This window comes from Gadus morhua, chromosome 14, assembly GCF_902167405.1.
Source record: "Gadus morhua chromosome 14, gadMor3.0, whole genome shotgun sequence".
NCBI classification, from domain to species: domain Eukaryota; kingdom Metazoa; phylum Chordata; class Actinopteri; order Gadiformes; family Gadidae; genus Gadus; species Gadus morhua.
In genome coordinates this window covers 22,267,435-22,286,236 of record NC_044061.1, presented here as the reverse complement: position 1 = coordinate 22,286,236, position 18,802 = coordinate 22,267,435, and the positions used below count along the sequence as shown (strand labels likewise).

General features: G+C 45.0%; 1 protein-coding gene across 5 annotated transcripts; it reads right to left on the bottom strand.

The window, feature by feature from the left end:
• Positions 1-269: 269 nt before the first annotated feature.
• ppfibp2a (PPFIA binding protein 2a) lies at positions 270-17,961 on the bottom strand. 5 transcript variants are annotated; one of them, XM_030377839.1, is made up of 22 exons: positions 17,509-17,961; positions 16,320-16,409; positions 15,149-15,262; positions 11,831-11,962; positions 10,003-10,314; positions 9,610-9,702; positions 8,285-8,396; positions 7,642-7,703; positions 6,809-6,887; positions 6,538-6,665; positions 6,296-6,363; positions 6,149-6,209; positions 5,804-5,960; positions 4,892-5,015; positions 4,600-4,728; positions 4,098-4,248; positions 3,840-3,951; positions 3,569-3,657; positions 3,072-3,194; positions 2,823-2,948; positions 2,232-2,420; positions 270-1,562 (listed from the first exon to the last, which is right to left on the bottom strand). In XM_030377839.1, exons 1-22 carry the CDS (start codon positions 17,554-17,556, stop codon positions 1,356-1,358), a joined length of 2,706 nt encoding a protein of 901 aa, XP_030233699.1. In that variant the 5' UTR covers positions 17,557-17,961; the 3' UTR covers positions 270-1,355. The 5 variants fall into 5 exon arrangements, with proteins under 5 accessions (XP_030233699.1, XP_030233702.1, XP_030233700.1 ...); XM_030377842.1 differs by lacking the exon at positions 10,003-10,314 and having other exon boundaries at positions 17,509-17,959; XM_030377840.1 differs by lacking the exons at positions 15,149-15,262; positions 16,320-16,409; positions 17,509-17,961 and adding an exon at positions 13,489-13,935.
• Positions 17,962-18,802: the final 841 nt, after the last annotated feature.

Here is an 18,802-nt window from a genome sequence, read left to right as displayed (position 1 = left end):
AATTCTAGCCTTGTTTCATTGATTCTATTAAATATAGGCCTTGCTACTTCGTATGCAACTGGATATATATTAGTGCAGTGCCCGTCCAAAACACGTCCAAAATCACACTCGACTCTGTACTTCTTTGGGTCCTCATAAATGCACAGGCAAAGTGGGAAGACAGACAGAGACTCATCTAATTATAGTTAGATTAAATAGATATTTGTGTTCAGAGTGGTATTTAATAGGATGAGGGATATGCAATCTAAAATGAAACAATACTCTTTGTGTCTGATTCCAGTAATACATTTTAATGATCTTGAAGTACCTAGAAAAGAGGTAAATAATCACGTCCGTCTACATTCGAGTTTGATTGCATCTTCATTTCATACCAGCAGAGGGCAGTATAAGGATATATAGGAACTATATGAGCTGTACGAATAGAAAAATGATCCCTACAAAAGTAGGAAATTAACCTTTGGTATAGAAAGTGTAATATCTTAATTATTTTTATATATTTATAAACACACATTTTTCTGACATTTATAACTGCATTTGTGTTATGTTTCTTCCATAAGTACACTTTGTTCTGCTCAAACACATTAAGTACAAGGGTAAATTGTGCTAATAGATAAATAAAGTTATGCATCATAAGGCCGGCAATATTCCAATACAAATCAGGAGAACATTGATATGTTCCTATACAGCATAAACAATAAAAGGCATTACATTAAAACACATGTGAACATCTGGAAGTCCACTCTGTAAGGAATGCAAATAATGTCAAAAATAGTTCATTCTGAAAGAAAGAAAGAAAGAAATAAAGAAGGTACGGCTCATAGGACTCTTCCTCACCGTTACGCTACTGTCATTTGTACCTGACCTGGGAACAGCTGGTAACACAGAAGTGGCTAGGGTTCTTCTGCTTATTGCATTGGTAGTTAGATAGCACTTTACACCAAATGAATGCGTTGTTGGCCTCCACTAATTAGCAATGTAGACAAACAATGTCAACTCAAGTGCAAATAGAGCTTTCATTTTCTATATCCTAAAAAACAGTTGTATGCCAAATCTTAATCTATTTATTTGAATTATATTATTCTCATCTTGACGTCTGAAGTTGTAGTTCAGAAGACCATTTGTAATCTAAATGTGATGCTGGCTCAGAATGTATTCTTAGCTTTGAGAGTGTTTTGTCTTTCTTGAGCAGGCTTTCTATTGGATTATCCTACGACATCCACAACATCAATCTGGTTTGCATTTTGGACATAACATCTGCCCAAAAATATAACCGAACCACAACATGTCCTGGTTCATATGAGTGGCAACGGTTGTCGAGGTTTAAAAATAATCCATTTGGTAATCATGATGAGGCTTCAGCATCCACTCAGTACGCCAGCCTTCTCCTGCCTCTCAGACTGTCTGTCCAGCAAGGGGCTAAGATGCCTCATCCCTGAGTAGGGTCGATAGAAGACCCCATTAGCGGGGACAACTCCGCTGTCGATCGGGCAGATGTAGTCGGCAGTGTCATCGGGCTTCTTCTTCCTCAGGTGGCTGAACTGGGTAAAGCCTAACTTCTTTGGCTGTCAACAAAAACAACATAAGGAATTAATGCCTGAGTTATCATATGCCTGGACTGGACTCTCTTTACAGTTAACCGGCAAGCACTCCATCACCATAGATATTACTTTGATAAAGTAAATGATTTGAAAAGGTTTTGCCTGTGTGTATGTATGTTGATTATGGCACCTGTTGTACTTCTGATCAGCCCTAGAGGGAGGGTTCTCCCACTCTGCGTTCCTTCTCAAGATTACTTCCTTGCTAATTAAGGGAGGTTTTTCTTGCCCTCTGGGGGGCTAAGGTCAGGGGGGTGTCATAAATATGTGGCCTGTTAAGCCCCTTGAGACTACCTGGGATTAACGTACTTTCAAATAAAATTGAATGAAATGAATGCCCTGGACTGGACTTGTCGCATCGCACATAGTGGTCCGGGGGTGACAGTAGTGGCTTGTGGCTTGTAACCGGATGGTTACTAATTCGATCCCTGGCTCCTCCTAGCTGGGTTAGCTGAGTGTTGAGGTGTCCCTGAGCCCCTGACTGCTCCTGACGGGCTGGCTGTCGCCTTGCATGGTCGACACCGCTGTCAGTGTGTGAATGTGTGCATTAATGGTTGTAAGTCACTTTGGATAAAAGCGTCTGCAGTATCCCCTACAATGTCAATGTGAATGGGCTACAGCGAACGAGCTCCTCACCCTGACTTTGGCGGTGGTGGTGAGCGGGACGTGGCCCGTGGCGTTGGCGTACTCGCGCTTCTCCTGCGTGGCCTGGGCGCCCACCAGGGAGGAGAAGGCGCTGGCCAGGTGGCGACGCAGCAGGGTCTTCTGGGGGGGGATGTTCAGCAGCAGGGCCAGGGTCTCCGCGCTGAACCGGGGCTCCAGGATCTGGAAGGATCGAGAGGGAGAGTGGTCATGATGTGACGTTCACCCCCATTCAAGATTCAAGGTTCTTGAGTCTCAGGCTCCTTCAACAAAGCAATATAAAAATAAAAAGTGAAAGGGAAACACAAGCTGGACATGAAATAATTAGAATAACATAAAATATACTAATAATAATAATAGCTGTAAACGAAATAGAAAACTGGACATGAAATAATTAGAATGAAATAAAAATATAATTCTAATTGTAAATTAAATAGAATACTGTACTTGGAATATAACAATGTGAAATAAGAATAAGTAACATGTGACCAGTGTTGGAGATAACACACATCTGATGCTGCGTATAGAAACCCGTATATGAGGTCAGAGTTTGTTCTTTTATTTTCTCCTCTCGTGTTTACTTACAACGAGCCCACCGTGCACCCCACTTCCACGGAGGTTAGGAGCGTACTCTGCCAGATCGACTGCCCGAAGCCACTCCATCACGCGGTGGTTTGACCACTGCACCACCTCGGACGGAGAGGGGCTCTTCTAAAGATAGCCCAGAGAGATTGTTTTAGCTTATGACCCTCTTGACATGTCACGGGGCTCATCGCCTTTTAGAAAAACATCCATGTGTGGGCTTGTGTTGACTCTGCCTCCAGCGTGGCCTACCTCTTCGGCCGGTCTGCGGCGGAGACAGTGGGGGTTGAACTTGTTGGCATGTAGGACATGGATGGCACATTTAATACTGAGGTGATGGAGCTGACTGGTGACCTTCAGGGTCAAGAGGTCATTCTGGTCCAAGAGAGAAAGACAACAAGCTCATTACTATGACAGAGTTTAAAAAACCTTCCAATGGTGAGTATTTATAACTCTTGTTTGAGATTAGAATGCCAGATGCTCTAACGCCGGGAATTAAGAATGTATCGGGTTTATGTGCGGAACATGAAGGTAAAACAAAATACGGGGACGAAAAAAGACATGCATACTTTACATCTTGTAAAAGCCGAAAAGGCTCATATCATGTGTCAAAGGATCACAGGATCATGAGTGATGAGAGTGGCTTTGTCACTGATTGGGTGTATACTTCAGATCATCAGACTGGAGTTCGGTGCCGGATCATTAATCAAGGCTTGCTTGATGTGCTGATTGGATTGGCTGGCTCTTACCACTGTGAGGTACTGTATCATGCGACCATCCACCCGCGCCTCATGGAACTGGTCTTTGTACTGTGGCAAGCCGATGTCATCCAGCCACCCTGCAAACCGGTCCCAGATACTTATTGAGTGATTTCACAGAGGAGTCGCAAATTACCGCTGAATATGTTCGCTTTGAATCAAGGACAGAAGATGTCTTTGTTTCTTTCCGAGTTACAACTTTCCACCATGTTCTTCCAAGAGTGCATGTTTTAACTTCTTATATTCGTAAGGAAGCACTTACTGGTGACCCAGATGTGGTCCAGTTCAGAGGACTTCTCCACCACTTTAGTGCTGAGCGCCTTCAGAGCTAGCTGCAGCTTCTTTCTATGCAAGGGGTGCTTAATGCCCATCTCCTGGGGGGTTGTTGACAGTAATACTTAAGTTAATCATTGTTCATTGATTATAACATTGCTGTGCATGAAATATTAGCCTGTAATGAACAAAAATATTTGATGTAAAGATACAGGAGTGTAAACGCTTTTGAGCCAAACTTCCTAACCTTCTCGTAGTCCTGGGGGGAGGCAGAGAGCAGCGTCTGCCCGTTGTCCACCCACTGCCTTGTGAGGTTCACATACTGGGCCAGGCCATAGTCCTCCAGCCAGCCGCACACCTGCTCCTTGCTCCACTGGCCAAACGGTGTGTTCATATCCCTGACAATAGACACTTCATAAGCCTCATAGCATAATTGCGTCAGTCATATGTTGGCCATATTATGGTATCCAGCCTATCTCTACTCTACTCTACTCCCCTAACTAACGCTGCAGATTCACTGTGCCTCATTGGCTGAATCCTGAGCCCTTCTGAGTGCCTTTTACCTTCCATAATCACTATCTGCCTAAATCATCTATTTGAATTACACATCGCTGACACTTAATACAAGATGAAACTTAAAATATGACGACGGCAATTATGCTATGAGGCTAACGATCGGTTAACCATGACTAAAGACGTGATCTAAAGAGCAGGGGTTTGTTCCTCCACAGTGATCCACGAGGCCTTACCTTGAGGAGCTGTGGGACTCTGGGGTCCGGGTCAGCCTGGGCCCAGCCGTGGCACGCAGCCCCCCTCTCTGAAACTGACCAGCGTCAGGGTCCACTCCCTGGAGGCCCCCAGACTGGGTTCTGCGCAGTCTGTCAGGGCAACATAACCGTCACTTATGAACCTCAGCCAGGCATCGTTCCCAACGGTTACCGCTGGTGGTATCGTAAACATCTGGAACCTGGTTCCAATGCACTGGTCCCCCTACGTGATGAAGACAAAGAGACAAAAGAGCCACGATGACAACACACTCACTTGCCCCAGAGCTTCCTCAGGCTTCTGTTGGTCTTGAGGTATTCAGGGGAACCCAGGGCCCTGTCGCTGGCTGGGGCGCCCGCCTCGGAGCTCCCACTGGAGCAGTCACTGCCTTCTGCGTTTCCTTTATGAGAACAAACAGAGCCCGGAGTCAGCGTATGTGGAAGTAACACGTGTTTTAGATTATATCGTGGGGGATTGACTGTGACTTTGAAAGTGATGCATGAATATAGCTATGGATGAAGAATAGTCTTGGCAAAAATACACATGGCACTGGTTGGAAAAGCCTTTCTTCTTCATGTTGTGTATGGATTCATGGGTACATTCATATATTTATTTATCTATCATATCAGTAGTATTCACCAAAGGTTGTGAAAGTCCTCTTAACTCTTAAGCATTAGACCTTTAGCAGTAAACCATTTGCTCCCCGCTGTGTTCTACATTATATTCTACCCAGGGAACCATAGGCTACAGACTATTAAGAGGGAAAATTGCTCATTGGCTCAGGGCCTGTGGTGGGGTAAAGTAAAGCAGTTCCAGCTGAACGTGTACGTGATATTTCTGGTTAATGTTTCAAAGCCAAAAGCCCGCACTGCACATCACATCAGAAAGGGAGTGGGGTGGAAGTTGGGAGTTTAAAGTCATTTATGGAGATTATATTCGGTCTTGGGTGGGGCAGGGTACGTGTGGTCAATCAGACCAAGGGATAGGGTGTGGTCCCTCTTCTTCCACCAAGCCTGTACCCACTGGCCTCCAATATTAGCCATAATCATAAAGGACACTGAGCATCTGGTCAGGGAAATGTGGTTAGGCTAAAATTATAGTCGCAAAACGTCACTCACATGGATAAGTAAGTCCTGTAAGTACGTCAGCTGGGATTATTGCTATAGCTCTCTGGTTCTCAATGTTTACCACTGGGTTTGCTCCGGTTGGAGTCTCCATCCTCGCTGCCGTGTGGAGATGTGCGGCTCTGAGTGTCACTGGAGCTCTCTCGCTCTGTCTCTCTCTCCCTGTCCTCGCTCTGCTCCGACAGAGAAGCGTTAACAGGTGGCGTGTCCGCATGATCGCTCTGCAGGAAAATGTAATCACAAGGCAGGCTCAACGCTTTGCTATCAAAGATAATAACCTTTAAATAGCGATACGGTTATCATAGCAGAGAGGCTGGGAAATATTTTATGAGAGCTTTTGTTGTGTGTCATTATTGAAATATTCATGGTCGGGTTCTGAATTCATGTCGTGCATGGTTAAATGAAATACCTTTTCTAATGGTCCATTTGGCAGGTCATTCGTGCTACTTGATAACGTCTGTGTATCTGTCCTGCAAAATGTAGAATTGAGAGTTAATGAGGTTAATTAACTTAGGAATTAATTCATATGATGTTTGCTGTGGGAAAACAAGAGTACCTTGTATTAATCTCCTTCTGAACTGATGCAAACGATGTGTTTTGAGAAGAAAGGCTGCTCGTGGAGACCTGGAATAAACATCCCATAATAATATGAATGTTAACATATATGGCACAAGTCCAAGTCATAGCATTGTATAGCCCGGGTATAATCGTCTCCTCAGACTTCAGTAATCAGGCACTACAAGGCTCCTTCAAGGCTTTCATTAACACCATGAGACCAACTGACACGTCGTTACCCACCTGAGATTTCACATCGTCAGACTTTGAGCTGGAAGAGTCCACATTCCCCACCATGCCCCCCTGCTCCTCTTCCTCACTGCTGCTGGACTCAGTCCTCCTATTGGACAATGATCGGATAGTGGGTGGAGCTACGATAAAAAGAAAATCAAAGGATCATTAGCTATTATACAGAGGCCTAACAATGCTCTTAAGCTAAAGAGTGTATTTCAAAGGGATCAAAGACTTCAATGGAAGAGGCAGCAGGTAATAAGCAGGTAGTGGGACTATTTACGTTGTCTGGCGGTGTAGGGGACCTCTCTGAATTGCCGGCACTGTTTCAGGAGCATTGTGAGCTCCTCAATGCGTTGGTTCTGCGACAGGCAAACACAGAACAACGCGGCATCCCCGTTAAAAGGAAACATCTGGACGGTGGTCCTCACACTTTATACCAAACCACCCCAGCTCAACAAACACCATGCCCCCTTCACACAGCCTTTTCATCACAACACGACGGAGAGAGGGGATGGATGGGCCGGGCTGGAAACACGAGTGAGGCAGCTCTGTGGAGTGAGTGTGGGTCTTTGAAGTGGTGCCTGGGCCTGGTTTTAACATGTTTCCTTCAGTGCAGCTGAGTCCAAAATTAGGGTTGGCAGATAGAGAACTACAACATGTGGCTATGCCTAAAATGGCTCTGCGTTGTGTGTGTGTGTGTGTGTGTGTATGTGTGTGTGTGTGTGTGTGTGTGTGTGTGTGTGTGTGTGTGTGTGTGTGTGTGTGTGTGTGTGTGTGTGTGTGTGTGTGTGTGTGTGTGTGTGTGTGTGTGTGTGTGTTTGTGTGTGTGTGTGTGTGTGTTATGTGTGAGTGTGTGTGTGCGTGTGCGTCTGGGCGTGTGTGTGGTACATGGCCCATACAAAAGGCCCTCTGTGCTGTGAAGGATTAAGGGCGGAGCCTGGGAGACATGGCAGCATCCCAAAACAGTTACAACTGTCTAAGCATTAACATATCAATGCAGCTTCGCAAGGCAGCTCAAAAGAGAGTGGATAAAGTACATTAAGCACCCCATACGTCCTATCTAAACACACATAGTGCAGAAGGAGCAGAAAAACGGGCTCCATTCACAGTTACCTTCTCTTCATTGGCGGCTAACAGGGTCTCCATTCCAGCTCTCAGCTTCTGCAGTTCCAGCTCTATAAAGAGAAACACCATGCCAATCATCTGTGCAAACATAGCGGCTGAAATAGGTCATGCCAAATGAAGTATTAGATGTTTCCCATGCAAACATGAGATGACAAGCGCTATGCAGAAGAGTCCTGATTGAAGTCCATTTCCAGGAACAAAAGCAAAAACAAAGAGGGAAGTCTAATTGCATACGGATGCACATATGAAAATCAAAAGAAAATGTTTTGCTACGAATGTTAGATTATACACAAAAGTCCACCAGCATTAATAGAAAGGGGTGATTGGTTGGAGAGCTATTGCCAGACAAAACCAGATGTTTCCTGTGCAGAAACAGAGGAGATGCTGTCTACACTATATGATACGAAAAGGTCAGGGCAAAGGAATATAATCGGACCGTGTGAGCAGCATGAATGAATATGCAACGGTAGTTCTTTATTCCTTAGAAGCATACATGTTATTGCAATACAAGGTATTTTGGGCAGTGGATTTATAACCCAAAAAAATCACACAATCAGGTTTCATTATCTGACTAGAGACAGGCACAGAGAGGGCCCTGGGTGGATTGGCAGAGTTTAAAGGAAGCACGTACCTCTCTCTGGGTTCTCATTAGGGAGACAGGGCCTGGCCATGAGCTGAGTGTTCAAGTTATCAATCTCTGTGTTCTTGCTGAACAGCAGCTGCTGGAGGCAGCTGATCTCGACCTGCGGGTAACACACAGAGCAACGTTGCAATTGAAAACACTTTTGGGCACTTGGAGAGAAAATAACAAGATAGGGACCTCCAGCGAAGGACAAATTGTGTCTGTCCACGCGTCTTTAGGCACACCTCAAAAATAACAGACTTGTTAAAGCTCTCTCAACAATTAAACATTAAACAGTCGCATAAATGCCCGTTCTATAAGAAGAGGGGATAGAAAGATTAGGATTTCTTTTCCACACTGGCATAGAAATATAACCACCACAACACATTCCCAATAACTGCTAATGAACCTTGAAGGACCATTTATTGTCCTAGCACTGTCTTGAGATTTATAGGGAGAGAAGAACAGCAGATGGCAAAGAAGTTAATTTATTGCCTGATCTCTTTCCCAGAGCTTAAGTAAGGAAAAAAAATTCTATCTAGCATTAACATAAAAGAAGATGAAGAGGTCCCAGAGCAGTGATCAAGATGTAGAGTTATCTGTTTGAGTTCTAGTTTCACACGTTACATTGTTCTAGGAAACTAAGCAAAGGACCAAATTATGTCTCAATAAGTCGTTGATAAAGTTGAAGGTCACCTTAGATGAACATGCACACTGAAGTTCAATTGTGATGAGATGGCATTTAAAGGGGGATTGAGTCTGGCATAGTGGAAGCATGGTTTAAGAGTCTGGCTCTCCACCTTTACTTATTTCCCCCCCCCATAAACCTCAGAGAACCTCTGGCCAATGAACTGAGCCACGATCCACTGATTACAGCCACGGAAAGACACAGGAAAGAATAGGTACCGGTAGGTACAGACAAGGGGAAAGATTGTGAAAGTGACCGAAGGGAGAGAAGAGCTTACCTTCAAAATATTATATTAGAGTTTAAGAGACCATAATTTAAAAAACAAATCAAAAATATACAGTAAGTCTACGAGTTAATACCATGGAACCATGCCAAGATAAACAAGAACGAGGTTCAAATGTAATGGGCAGTCATTATATCTATTTCTACCTACAAAATTGTTCTCAGACTTCTTAAGAAAACACAGTCCCCATGAATGAGTAAACTGTGAGAGAGAGAATGGCTTATTTCAAACTGGCTGGACCATCGGATTGGACTCCAGTTCGGAAACTAGTTTGTGACTAGACCGTCTGCAATGGAAGCTGCTGGGCAGCGATTGCGTTTATTCTAAAAACAGAGCGTGGAAGAAGAAAGAAACTCATTCCACCTTGGTTGCTTTGAGTTTCTTCTCATACTGCGACTTCTGATCTTCCAGGACTTCCACTCTGTCTTTGAGGAAGCGAAGCTCCTTTAACAACACCTGCAACAGAGGCATAGATCAGTTTCACTGCAATTATCTCTATTTTTTTTTTCTTACCACCACATTAGTACTGTGTAATTTCCCCACACCACACCACACCACAGATTAGGTAGTAGCTATTGCCCAACTGAATTACGACCAAAACCGTTCACATATTGCGGATGCATAATGCGATAATGTGACCATTATGGTTTAAGACAAGGTGCGTTGTTAGCATAATAAGGTCCAAAAATATGAATTCTCTCAATGTGGTAGACACCATGCTGTTGGCCGGAGGTCATGCACACTCGGGCCGCCTACACTCTGTTCTCCACACTGGCAGGTGGCGTCTGCGTTTGACCAGCTTTCTCCTAAGTTGTCATTGTCCTCATTCTCATCAGAACTGCCTGAAGCATCCGCCAGTGGGTGCATCTCCCCTGGGCCTCTGTCACAGGAAAGCCCCAGGGCCGAGCTCTGGCCTTCATGGGAAGCAGGTGGGCAGCTGGCCTCTACTGAGTCTGTCTGGATGTCTGCCTGGATATTCAGGGTTCTTTGCTCCTGGATCTTGCTATTGATCTCCTCCTGGAATTTACACATCTGCTCCTGCAGCTCGCTAATGAAATTTACGACATGCTAACAGATTCAAGGGGAGGGAAGGAATGAGGGGATGAGAAGTAAGAAAATGCAGGTTAAAAAAGAGAAAATAAATGATATGGTCTGCCTGGTCTGCCTGGAATGCATGTCGGTGTCATAAACAATCGCATGAGACTTAAAATAAGTTCAAGATAATAATAACAATATATAATATAAGAATTGTATGTCCACCCTTGAAACCCTTGCAGTCAGCCTCTCTGTCTATGTTCAGTCTGCGCTGCTGAGGTGCAGCAGAGGGTAGATTTATGATGTATCAGAGGGGAGAGCAGTCTTGTGTGTCTATAGTTAGGGTGTAAACAGCAGCCGGGCTATGCCTGGATCGTGGACAGAGGAAGTCTCACATGGGCCCGGTTGAACGGATATGACATACGATATCAAGTGCCTCCACCACTAAATATAACCACAGGCTGACTTGACAGCAAGGACGCTGTCGAAGTTAGTGTACTGTATATGCTTGTGTTTTGTATACGTAACAATGTTGTCTTTCTACAAGTGTGCGTTGTGTCCAGATGTTTGTGTTTGTTTGTTTGTGTTGTGTGTGTGTAGGTCGGGGGGGGGGGGGGGGGGGGGGAGAGTGCATGTGAGCACACTTGGGTCGCTGCACATGTGTTCATCAGTGGTGGAATGGCAGTAAAATATCAAAGACACACAGAAGGGATGGAAAACACAGAAAAACTTTAAATAGGACAGAAACTTGAAACAGTCTCTAACAAACACTATACTCTAAGGATCTTTTTTTGTGTCAACTCAAAGCCACAAAATGCAGCTGTGTACTTTTCAAGGAATGCAAAACAAATCCTACTTCCATTCATTCCCACCTAAGCCCTCCAGAAGAGCACTTTAGCCTCTAGATGTAACAATGGTCCATTCAGTGCTCTTTAATGGTCAGAAGCTGAGCGTGGATGGCCAACGTCGGCACTGTAGCCGACGAGCGCTCATAATTTAGCATCTCATCCATCAGGGCTGCACACTCTGCCAGTACGGCGTTACCATGAAGACCGACACGCACTCTGAACAGCCATGTTTTCACAGTAACAACAGACATCACACCTCTCTCTCTCTCTCTCTCTCTCTCTCTCTCTCTCTCTCTCTCTCTCTCTCTCTCTCTCTCTCTCTCTCTCTCTCTCTCTCTCTCTCTCTCTCTCTCTCTCTTCTCTCCTCTCTCCACGTAACACCTTATACATTTGAGCCTCTCGCTCATAACAAGGTACAGGTTGAAACGTAGGCCAGACCAATCCAGACCACCTTTATGAGTTTGTTTTTCTGGGGGACTTGCCCAGGAAGAACAGCCTTGATGAGGGCCAACGTTTTGGTTTTTCCGTTGTACCAACATTTTAGAATTACCTAAGGTCAGTCCCTGACAATGTTTACCAAAACACAAGAAAGAAAGGCTTTTCTACATTGCTTACCAAATCCCTGAGAAGGTATCTTTAATAAACTTTCATTCAACTTTGAAGAAAGTACCTGGTATGGTAACATTTGAACAGCCCCTTACCTCTGCTTTATGCTGTCTCTCAGTGCCGTGAACGTGGTTCTGCTCCATGTCTGCTAACTTGAGCTTTAGGTAGGACACCTCCCCCATCAGGTTCAACTTCTGGCTCTCCAGTGACGTCCTGTTCAGCAGCTCCTATCATCAACAACACGCATGGTAATTAGGACTGCCAGCACGGGGAGACCTACATGTGAACCTACATTATACACACACACAGACACACACACACGTGCACGCAGCATGCATGCACACACACACACACAAACGCACACATAAACCAACACACACATACAGGCACACACATGAACGCAAGCAGCTCACACAAACACACATTAACACACACACACACAAACACACACAAAGTCATACTTACGTATGTGCTCTGTGCTAAGTTGCTATCTGGTATAAGACACAAGCAGTTGCACAATGACTGCTCCACAGGGTAACCTACTGCTTTTAGAAGCCGTTTCAGTGGCTAAATATACACAGCCAAGAGCCACTATTTATAATGGCTATTTTACAGCTCACCCTGCAGAGGAAAGCAAAACGGTGTGTGTGTGTGTGTGTGTGTGTGTGTGTGTGTGTGTGTGTGTGTGTGTGTGTGTGTGTGTGTGTGTGTGTGTGTGTGTGTGTGTGTGTGTGTGTGTGTGTGTGTGTGTGTGGTGTGGGATAGAGAGAGAGACAGCTTTTCAGACAGACAGACGGAAAGAGGGAGAGTGTATGGGAGAGAGCAAGAGAAAGAGACGGACTGAGAGCGAAAGAGTGCGTGTGTGTGTGTGTGTGTGTGTGTGTCTGGTTGAGAATGAGAAAGACAGAAAGAGTAAGAGAGAGACATTCTGTGTCTGTGGGAGAAAGCGAGAGAGAGAAAGTGTGTGTGTGCGTGTGCGAGTGTGTGTGTGTGTGTGTAAGAGTGAAAGAGAGAGAAATAGACAGAGAGAGAGCGACAGACAGAGAAAGAAATGTGTGTGTGTGTGTGTTTGCTTGTGTAGGGGGACCCGTGCGCATGTGTTTGTGTGTGTTTGTTTGTGCAGGGGGACACGCTCACGTTCTCGTGTGTGTGTGTGTCCTGAGTCTGATCCTGAAATCCTAAAAAAAGCTTTCATAAGTGCAGTAATTTTCAATATACATCATCCGTCAATCCAGACTTAATGATGGGATTCTCAATGAATCCTGACCTCATTGCCACAGAGAATTGCTTGGAGTCTTGATATTTTAGTCGAACCTTGCTGGCAGGCATGTTTACTGAGTTGGCTGATGTCAAACAGGTGCTAAATCGCTGAGGGTCCATGACATCAGAAGAGCTGGAAATGCGGTTTTGCATGCAGCCATTAAGGGAAAAAATGTATAATATATATATAAATATATGTTATACACATATGCATATATGCTTTTTTTTTCTGCACATACAGAAAATGTTAAAGCTTTGTCACCCGAAAGAGATTAACTGCCTTTAGGGACTGCATCTGCAGGAGACACTCTGGTGACTGCTCAACACTCTAGTGCACGTGGGATCGGACAATATTTCACCATGGAATCACTAATAGTATATGGTAGCAGGATGCTATGCTTCAAGCTATAAGTAATATAATGCACTTGGTCAAATGTCATAAATCTATTTTAAAACACACATGCAAGGTTGAATGCTCCAGGTTTTGTACTACCTTGCTCGTCCTGCTCCACTGTGTGGCTGTAGGTCGGGTAAAGTCCATTTCCCTCAATCAGGTCAATCGTTTTGGTGATCCTTTACAGCCACTCCTTCCACAATAACATTTTGACCCTGTTCTGGCTTAATTTCTTTAGAGTCTGCTGTGATGTGCCTGGGCAAGTTGGAGTCTTTGGAGGTGGTTTAGAAGTCAGGACGTGTGCTAGCCACCTCTCCGAGTAACCGTCCCACCGTTAACACCTCAAGTCCTCTGTCCTGATCTCTTCCCTGCAGGCTTTAGGTCATCCCATACGTTTCTCAAACGGTTTGTTTTGCTCTGCCTTTTCTCTAGCCTTTGTGTCTCCCATAATCGTTCTACTCCTCTGCCTCTCAGTGTCTACCTCCCTCCCTCACGTTTCTGTCTGGGTGCCTGCAGGGCTGTCTCTGTGTGTGTGTGTGTGTGTGTGTGTGTGTGTGTGTGTGTGTGTGTGTGTGTGTGTGTGTGTGTGTGTGTGTGTGTGTGTGTGTGTGTGTGTGGTTGAGGTGATTAGAGGTTAGGGGCGGAGCTACGGTGGTCGGCACACCTGCTAAAACCAGACCAGGCTGGCCCTGAAGAGGCCAGGCGGGAGTCTCCGTGGAGACTAACCTGGAAGAGACCCAAGCACGCTAAATATTTTGGTAGTCACGGTGATCCGGAGACTGTCAGAATGGAATCCGAGTGAGGAATTTCCTCTTGGGAAGGCCAGACTCCTACACAGCTACCACGGTTCGTAGGTGCTGCTTTCTCTCTCTCGATCAGCTTTAGAGTTGGGGTTAAAATATATGGATGGAAAATCTGCGGATTACAGCTTTCTCACAACGTGGAAACACAATTCAGCACGGATTTAAGGACGGCTGGACGAGTACCAAGAGTACCAAGAGAGAAGGCAAACGGTCTAGTGTTTGGTCACATCATAGAATCAAAGCATTGGTCCACGGTGTGGTCTAATATTAGAACACAACAGGTCCTTGTGTAGCTATCATGTTCATTAACAGGTTAACGCCTATGGGACGAAGGTGGTGCCAGATGAAACCCAGAGGCTGGGACTGTTTATTAAAGGGTGTGTTTCTAATTGATGAATTATATAATTTAAAAATACAATTTAATAGGAAATAAATACAATACAAAGAATAATCCTTCTTCTTTTCTTAAGGTCTTACTCTTAGTGATTTGTAATTATTTATTTCTAAATTGTGGTTGAAATAGATACTGAATTTAGTTTAAGATAGCTTTTGATCTGATTTTTTGTGAATTACACTCGTCAACCGCCATTTGCAGCTTCCCACTCAATAACCAACCAGCTACCCATGGTGTACACATTCTTATGTTCCTTATTGAAATCCAATGTTGTTCCGTGGAACCATTGGCATAAACTCACTTATTCTAATAGTAAATACACACCACACATAGAAAGGTGCACATTAGGTCATGCCGAATGGTCAAATGTGGCGCATCACAGAATCAGATATATTGTGTTAGTGAGCAAGTCAATATGGATCACAGATCAATTGCACTACATATCGCTTTGTGTGTGTGTGTGTGTGTGTGTGTGTGTGTGTGTGTGTGTGTGTGTGTGTGTGTGTGTGTGTGTGTGTGTGTGTGTGTGTGTGTGTGTGTGTGTGTGTGTGTGTGGGCCTACCTGTTGCAGCATCTCCTCTGTGTATTTCAGTTTGTGTTGGTATTCCTCCAGAGAACTCAGAAGACCACTGATCTTCACCCCCTGTGCTTCTACCTGGTCCGTGAGCAAACCGACCTGTGTGTGTGTGTGTGTGTGTGTGTGTGTGTGTGTGTGTGTGTGTGTGTGTGTGTGTGTGTGTGTGTGTGTGTGTGTGTGTGTGTGTGTGTGTGTGTGTGTGTGTGTGTGTGCGTGTGTGGTTAGGGTTTGGACATGAGACAAAAATATCCTTCATCAAAATGTATATTTCAAAATCAAATCTCACTAAAGGGTTGGACTTCCAATCACAGTATATGGACAACAATGTCTTTCTGTATATAGGTGGCTTATATCGGTCAATATTTTCTATGTTCATTACACCTCTCCTGTCGCACTTTATAGTGCGCACATTTAAGTTTGAGAAATAATACAAGATAATGTTCTTGGAGGCTAAGAGTAAGAATGTTGGAAGCAGGGTATATATATATATATATATTTATATAGTCTAATCTGCTGGAGAACTATTGGGGCCTTGTTGAGTAATGTACTAATCACATGTCAGAGGCAGGGCCTCTGCAGTCTGTCAAATGGGATTTAGCCCAAGAATGTCAGAACACACACACACACACACACACACACACACACACACACACACACACACACACACACACACACACACGCACACAGGTGCCGTCGTGCTCATGCCCGAGCCGAGGCCTGTCTGCGGCCTCCTCTTGCTCAACAACGAGGACTACAAGCACACACATGCACAAAGCACAACCGCGTGCAAACGCAGGGACACAAAACCAGACAGTCGACCATAAAACAAAGAACCAGTAGTAAAAGCTTTGTGACATAGTGCACCGTCATCAAACCGTTTTCTTCTCCCAGTCTCCCTCCCACTGCTACGTGATACAGGCTCTGTTTATGATCACTTGGGGTTCCTAGGGGACAGTCATGTGACCCCCTTTTATTAAAGACAGACTTAAATGAAACGCTCCGCTTTTAGCTTCAGCCATAGCTCTCTTTCTCTATTTATGAATGTGGTTCCAATTTCCCTTTCAAGAAACGCATAACGCTTCGACTGAACAGATGTGGGCCATGGAGATGCCTCAGAACTTCCTTCCTGATCACGAGGTGTTGAAGCAGGTCTTACCTGAAGAATGAGCGATTCTTTGTCCCCCTCCAGGCGAGAGAGTCGCTCCTGGTAGGACGCGGTGCTGTTCCCAGGAGCGCTGAGGTTGACCTGTAGGAGTATCAGCCTCTGTTAGCTTCAGACATTACTGGGCCGACCAGAGCAGAGCAGAAGCCCACTTGATCGCATTGGTCCTGAACGAGAGCTTTTTGACCAATGGGGTCACACGCTGTGCACTGCTGCATGCAGTGAGTGCACACACACTTTTGTGCGTGTGTGCGGGCACACGGGCGTACACACTGAATTACTGTAGTCTCAAATAACCTATTGTGCCAGAGGACGATGTGGGAAAAATGCTAAAGAGGTTTACAGTTACTAAGCTTGTTTTAAATGCCGTTGCGCGCATTCTGGCTGGTCATAGTTGAGTGAGAATGGTGCTCTGTGGCTGTGCTGCCTGTACTTCGGTCCATGGTGTCCAAGTGCAATAGTATTGCAACCAAGTGAGAGAAGATAGCTGAGATGTGCAGCCTCTCACCCTCCATCATGGAAACTTTGTGTGGTTCAGCATCCATGCTGTTGAAGCCAGCCAACTCAAGTGGTTTGCAGTCATTTGAAAACGCCAATAACAATCTAAAAGCGAGGTTTAGGCACCCAAGCATTAAATACTTCACAGCCTGTGTCTGCCATGCAAAGTATTATGATTTCAGAATGAAACACATATAACTCTTAATTTAAAGCAAAAGTTTCCAAAAATTTTTTTTTTTAAGATTTAGCAAACATTCAATTGTCATTTAATGTTTCCCCAATTGTGTATAAATCCACATTTCTTTGCATCGTATATTTTTATAAATATCATAATGCACAAATATAAAAATTTCAATATGGGCAATGTTCTATAGTAGTCTATGTCATAGCTTTACACCAGCAAACCCCATAAAGAGACCACAGAAAAAACCTTTTGTAAATAAAGTGTACTATATGAAGTGTTGTTAAAGTTCTAGTACTTTTTGTTCTGTGGCTGTAAGCTACAGTAAACGGACAGAGGTGTCTACTTTATCCTTTCCTCACCTGACAAACAAGGTCTCAAATCTCAAACTCGATGAGACCATCAGAATAACAACAAAAACAACAACAACAGCATTTGTACGCAACTGCAAATCGTGTCACATCTTAAAGGAGCAGGCATGCATGGGAAAAAACGACGCCTTACCTTTTTGAGCCAGGTAAAATGCTTATGCAAATCAATATTGTACTCCATCCTGCAAGCCCATTGTTGTGTGTCTATCAGCACGGTTACACGTTAGATGCCAGACAGTTTGCATATCCCGTGAGGTGGGACGGCAGTGTAACGTGAGCAAGAGACTCCCCGGTCACACACAGTGCTGCGGCTCAGCGGAGCCCGCAGTGAGGAGAGGCAAACTTGTGAGTTCCAGAACTTCCAGTTCTTCTACTCTCACGAGCTCTCCTTCCACAAATTACAGACAGTGCATGAAGGACTTTGGCCCGTGTGGTTCGGAGCCTGGGCAGCCTGAAGCCAGCGTCTCTGATCAACTCCAGAGCAGAGCTTCACTCCTCTTACCATGCCAACTGCCTTTTTATTCTCTTCCTCCCTCTCCCTCTCTTTCCCCCTCTCTCTCTCCTGTTCCCTAAATGTGGTTTATTTTAGGGGGCTCACGAAAGGGGCAGAAGGAGCGAGGGAGCTTTCTGCGGCACATGCTTGTCAGATGTCATGCAGAAGAGGCAGGAAAGGAGCAGGGGGAGGTCGGTGGGGGGGTTAAGGGGAACCTTTCGAGGGTCCATTATAACGGGGGAATGGGGGGCTTAAAGAGAGAGAGAAAAGGGAAGAAAATGCCATTAAGGGGGGTGATTAGGTGAGCTGGAGGTCCAAATGAATTGGTGTGCGTTGGGAGTGGGAGGTAAGGGAAAGGGGGTTTATAGCAACAGGATATGCACTAAGACAAAGACAATAAAGGTAGGAGGAGGAGGGATTCGGACCGGAGCTCTGGAACTGATTAGCGGCCCGGTTTGCCGGAGGTTCAACCTTCTGTCAGAACGGAGCGAGGAGAAGTCCTGCAGGCAGAGGGGATAAAGATCCCCGTTTTATTCAGCAGCCTTTTTACCCCGTGCAGAGAAGAGTCCTTTCCCCACTCATGTTTACCTGATTAGCCTTGGCGGTTTACTGCCCCTGTTCGAAAAATGTGTGGCTGTTTTCTGTAGTCGTTTTGTGGCTGATTAATACACACTATTTCCAAAGCGTAAAAAAAAGTACAAAACATTTATGTTGCAGATGTTTAACTTAAACGCACCTTCAATGATGTCCTGCAGTGGAGTGCCCGACATCGTTAAGCCACAGGGCCAATGTATGACTAGTCATCAATTATTCACCTGGTATCTCTGGAGCGTAGCCAGCAGTGCGTGCACGGTGTCAGCTGAGATCCCTGTGCTATGAGACCTCTGCTCTTCCACGTCTCTGTGTCGTCCGCGCTCTCCTCTGAGGCCCTCAG

What these genes read in the sequence shown, in the direction of transcription:
- ppfibp2a (XM_030377839.1), bottom strand. Translation starts at nt 17,556, where the DNA reads ATGGAGTACAATATTGATTTGCATAAGCATTTTACCTGGCTCAAAAAG. An exon ending in AGAGACAGCATAAAGCAGAG is followed by an intron (nt 10,315 to 11,830) that starts GTAAGGGGCTGT and finishes TGAATCTGTTAG; the next exon opens with CATGTCGTAAATTTCATTAG. An exon ending in CTGACGATGTGAAATCTCAG is followed by an intron (nt 6,364 to 6,537) that starts GTGGGTAACGAC and finishes TGTTTATTCCAG; the next exon opens with GTCTCCACGAGCAGCCTTTC.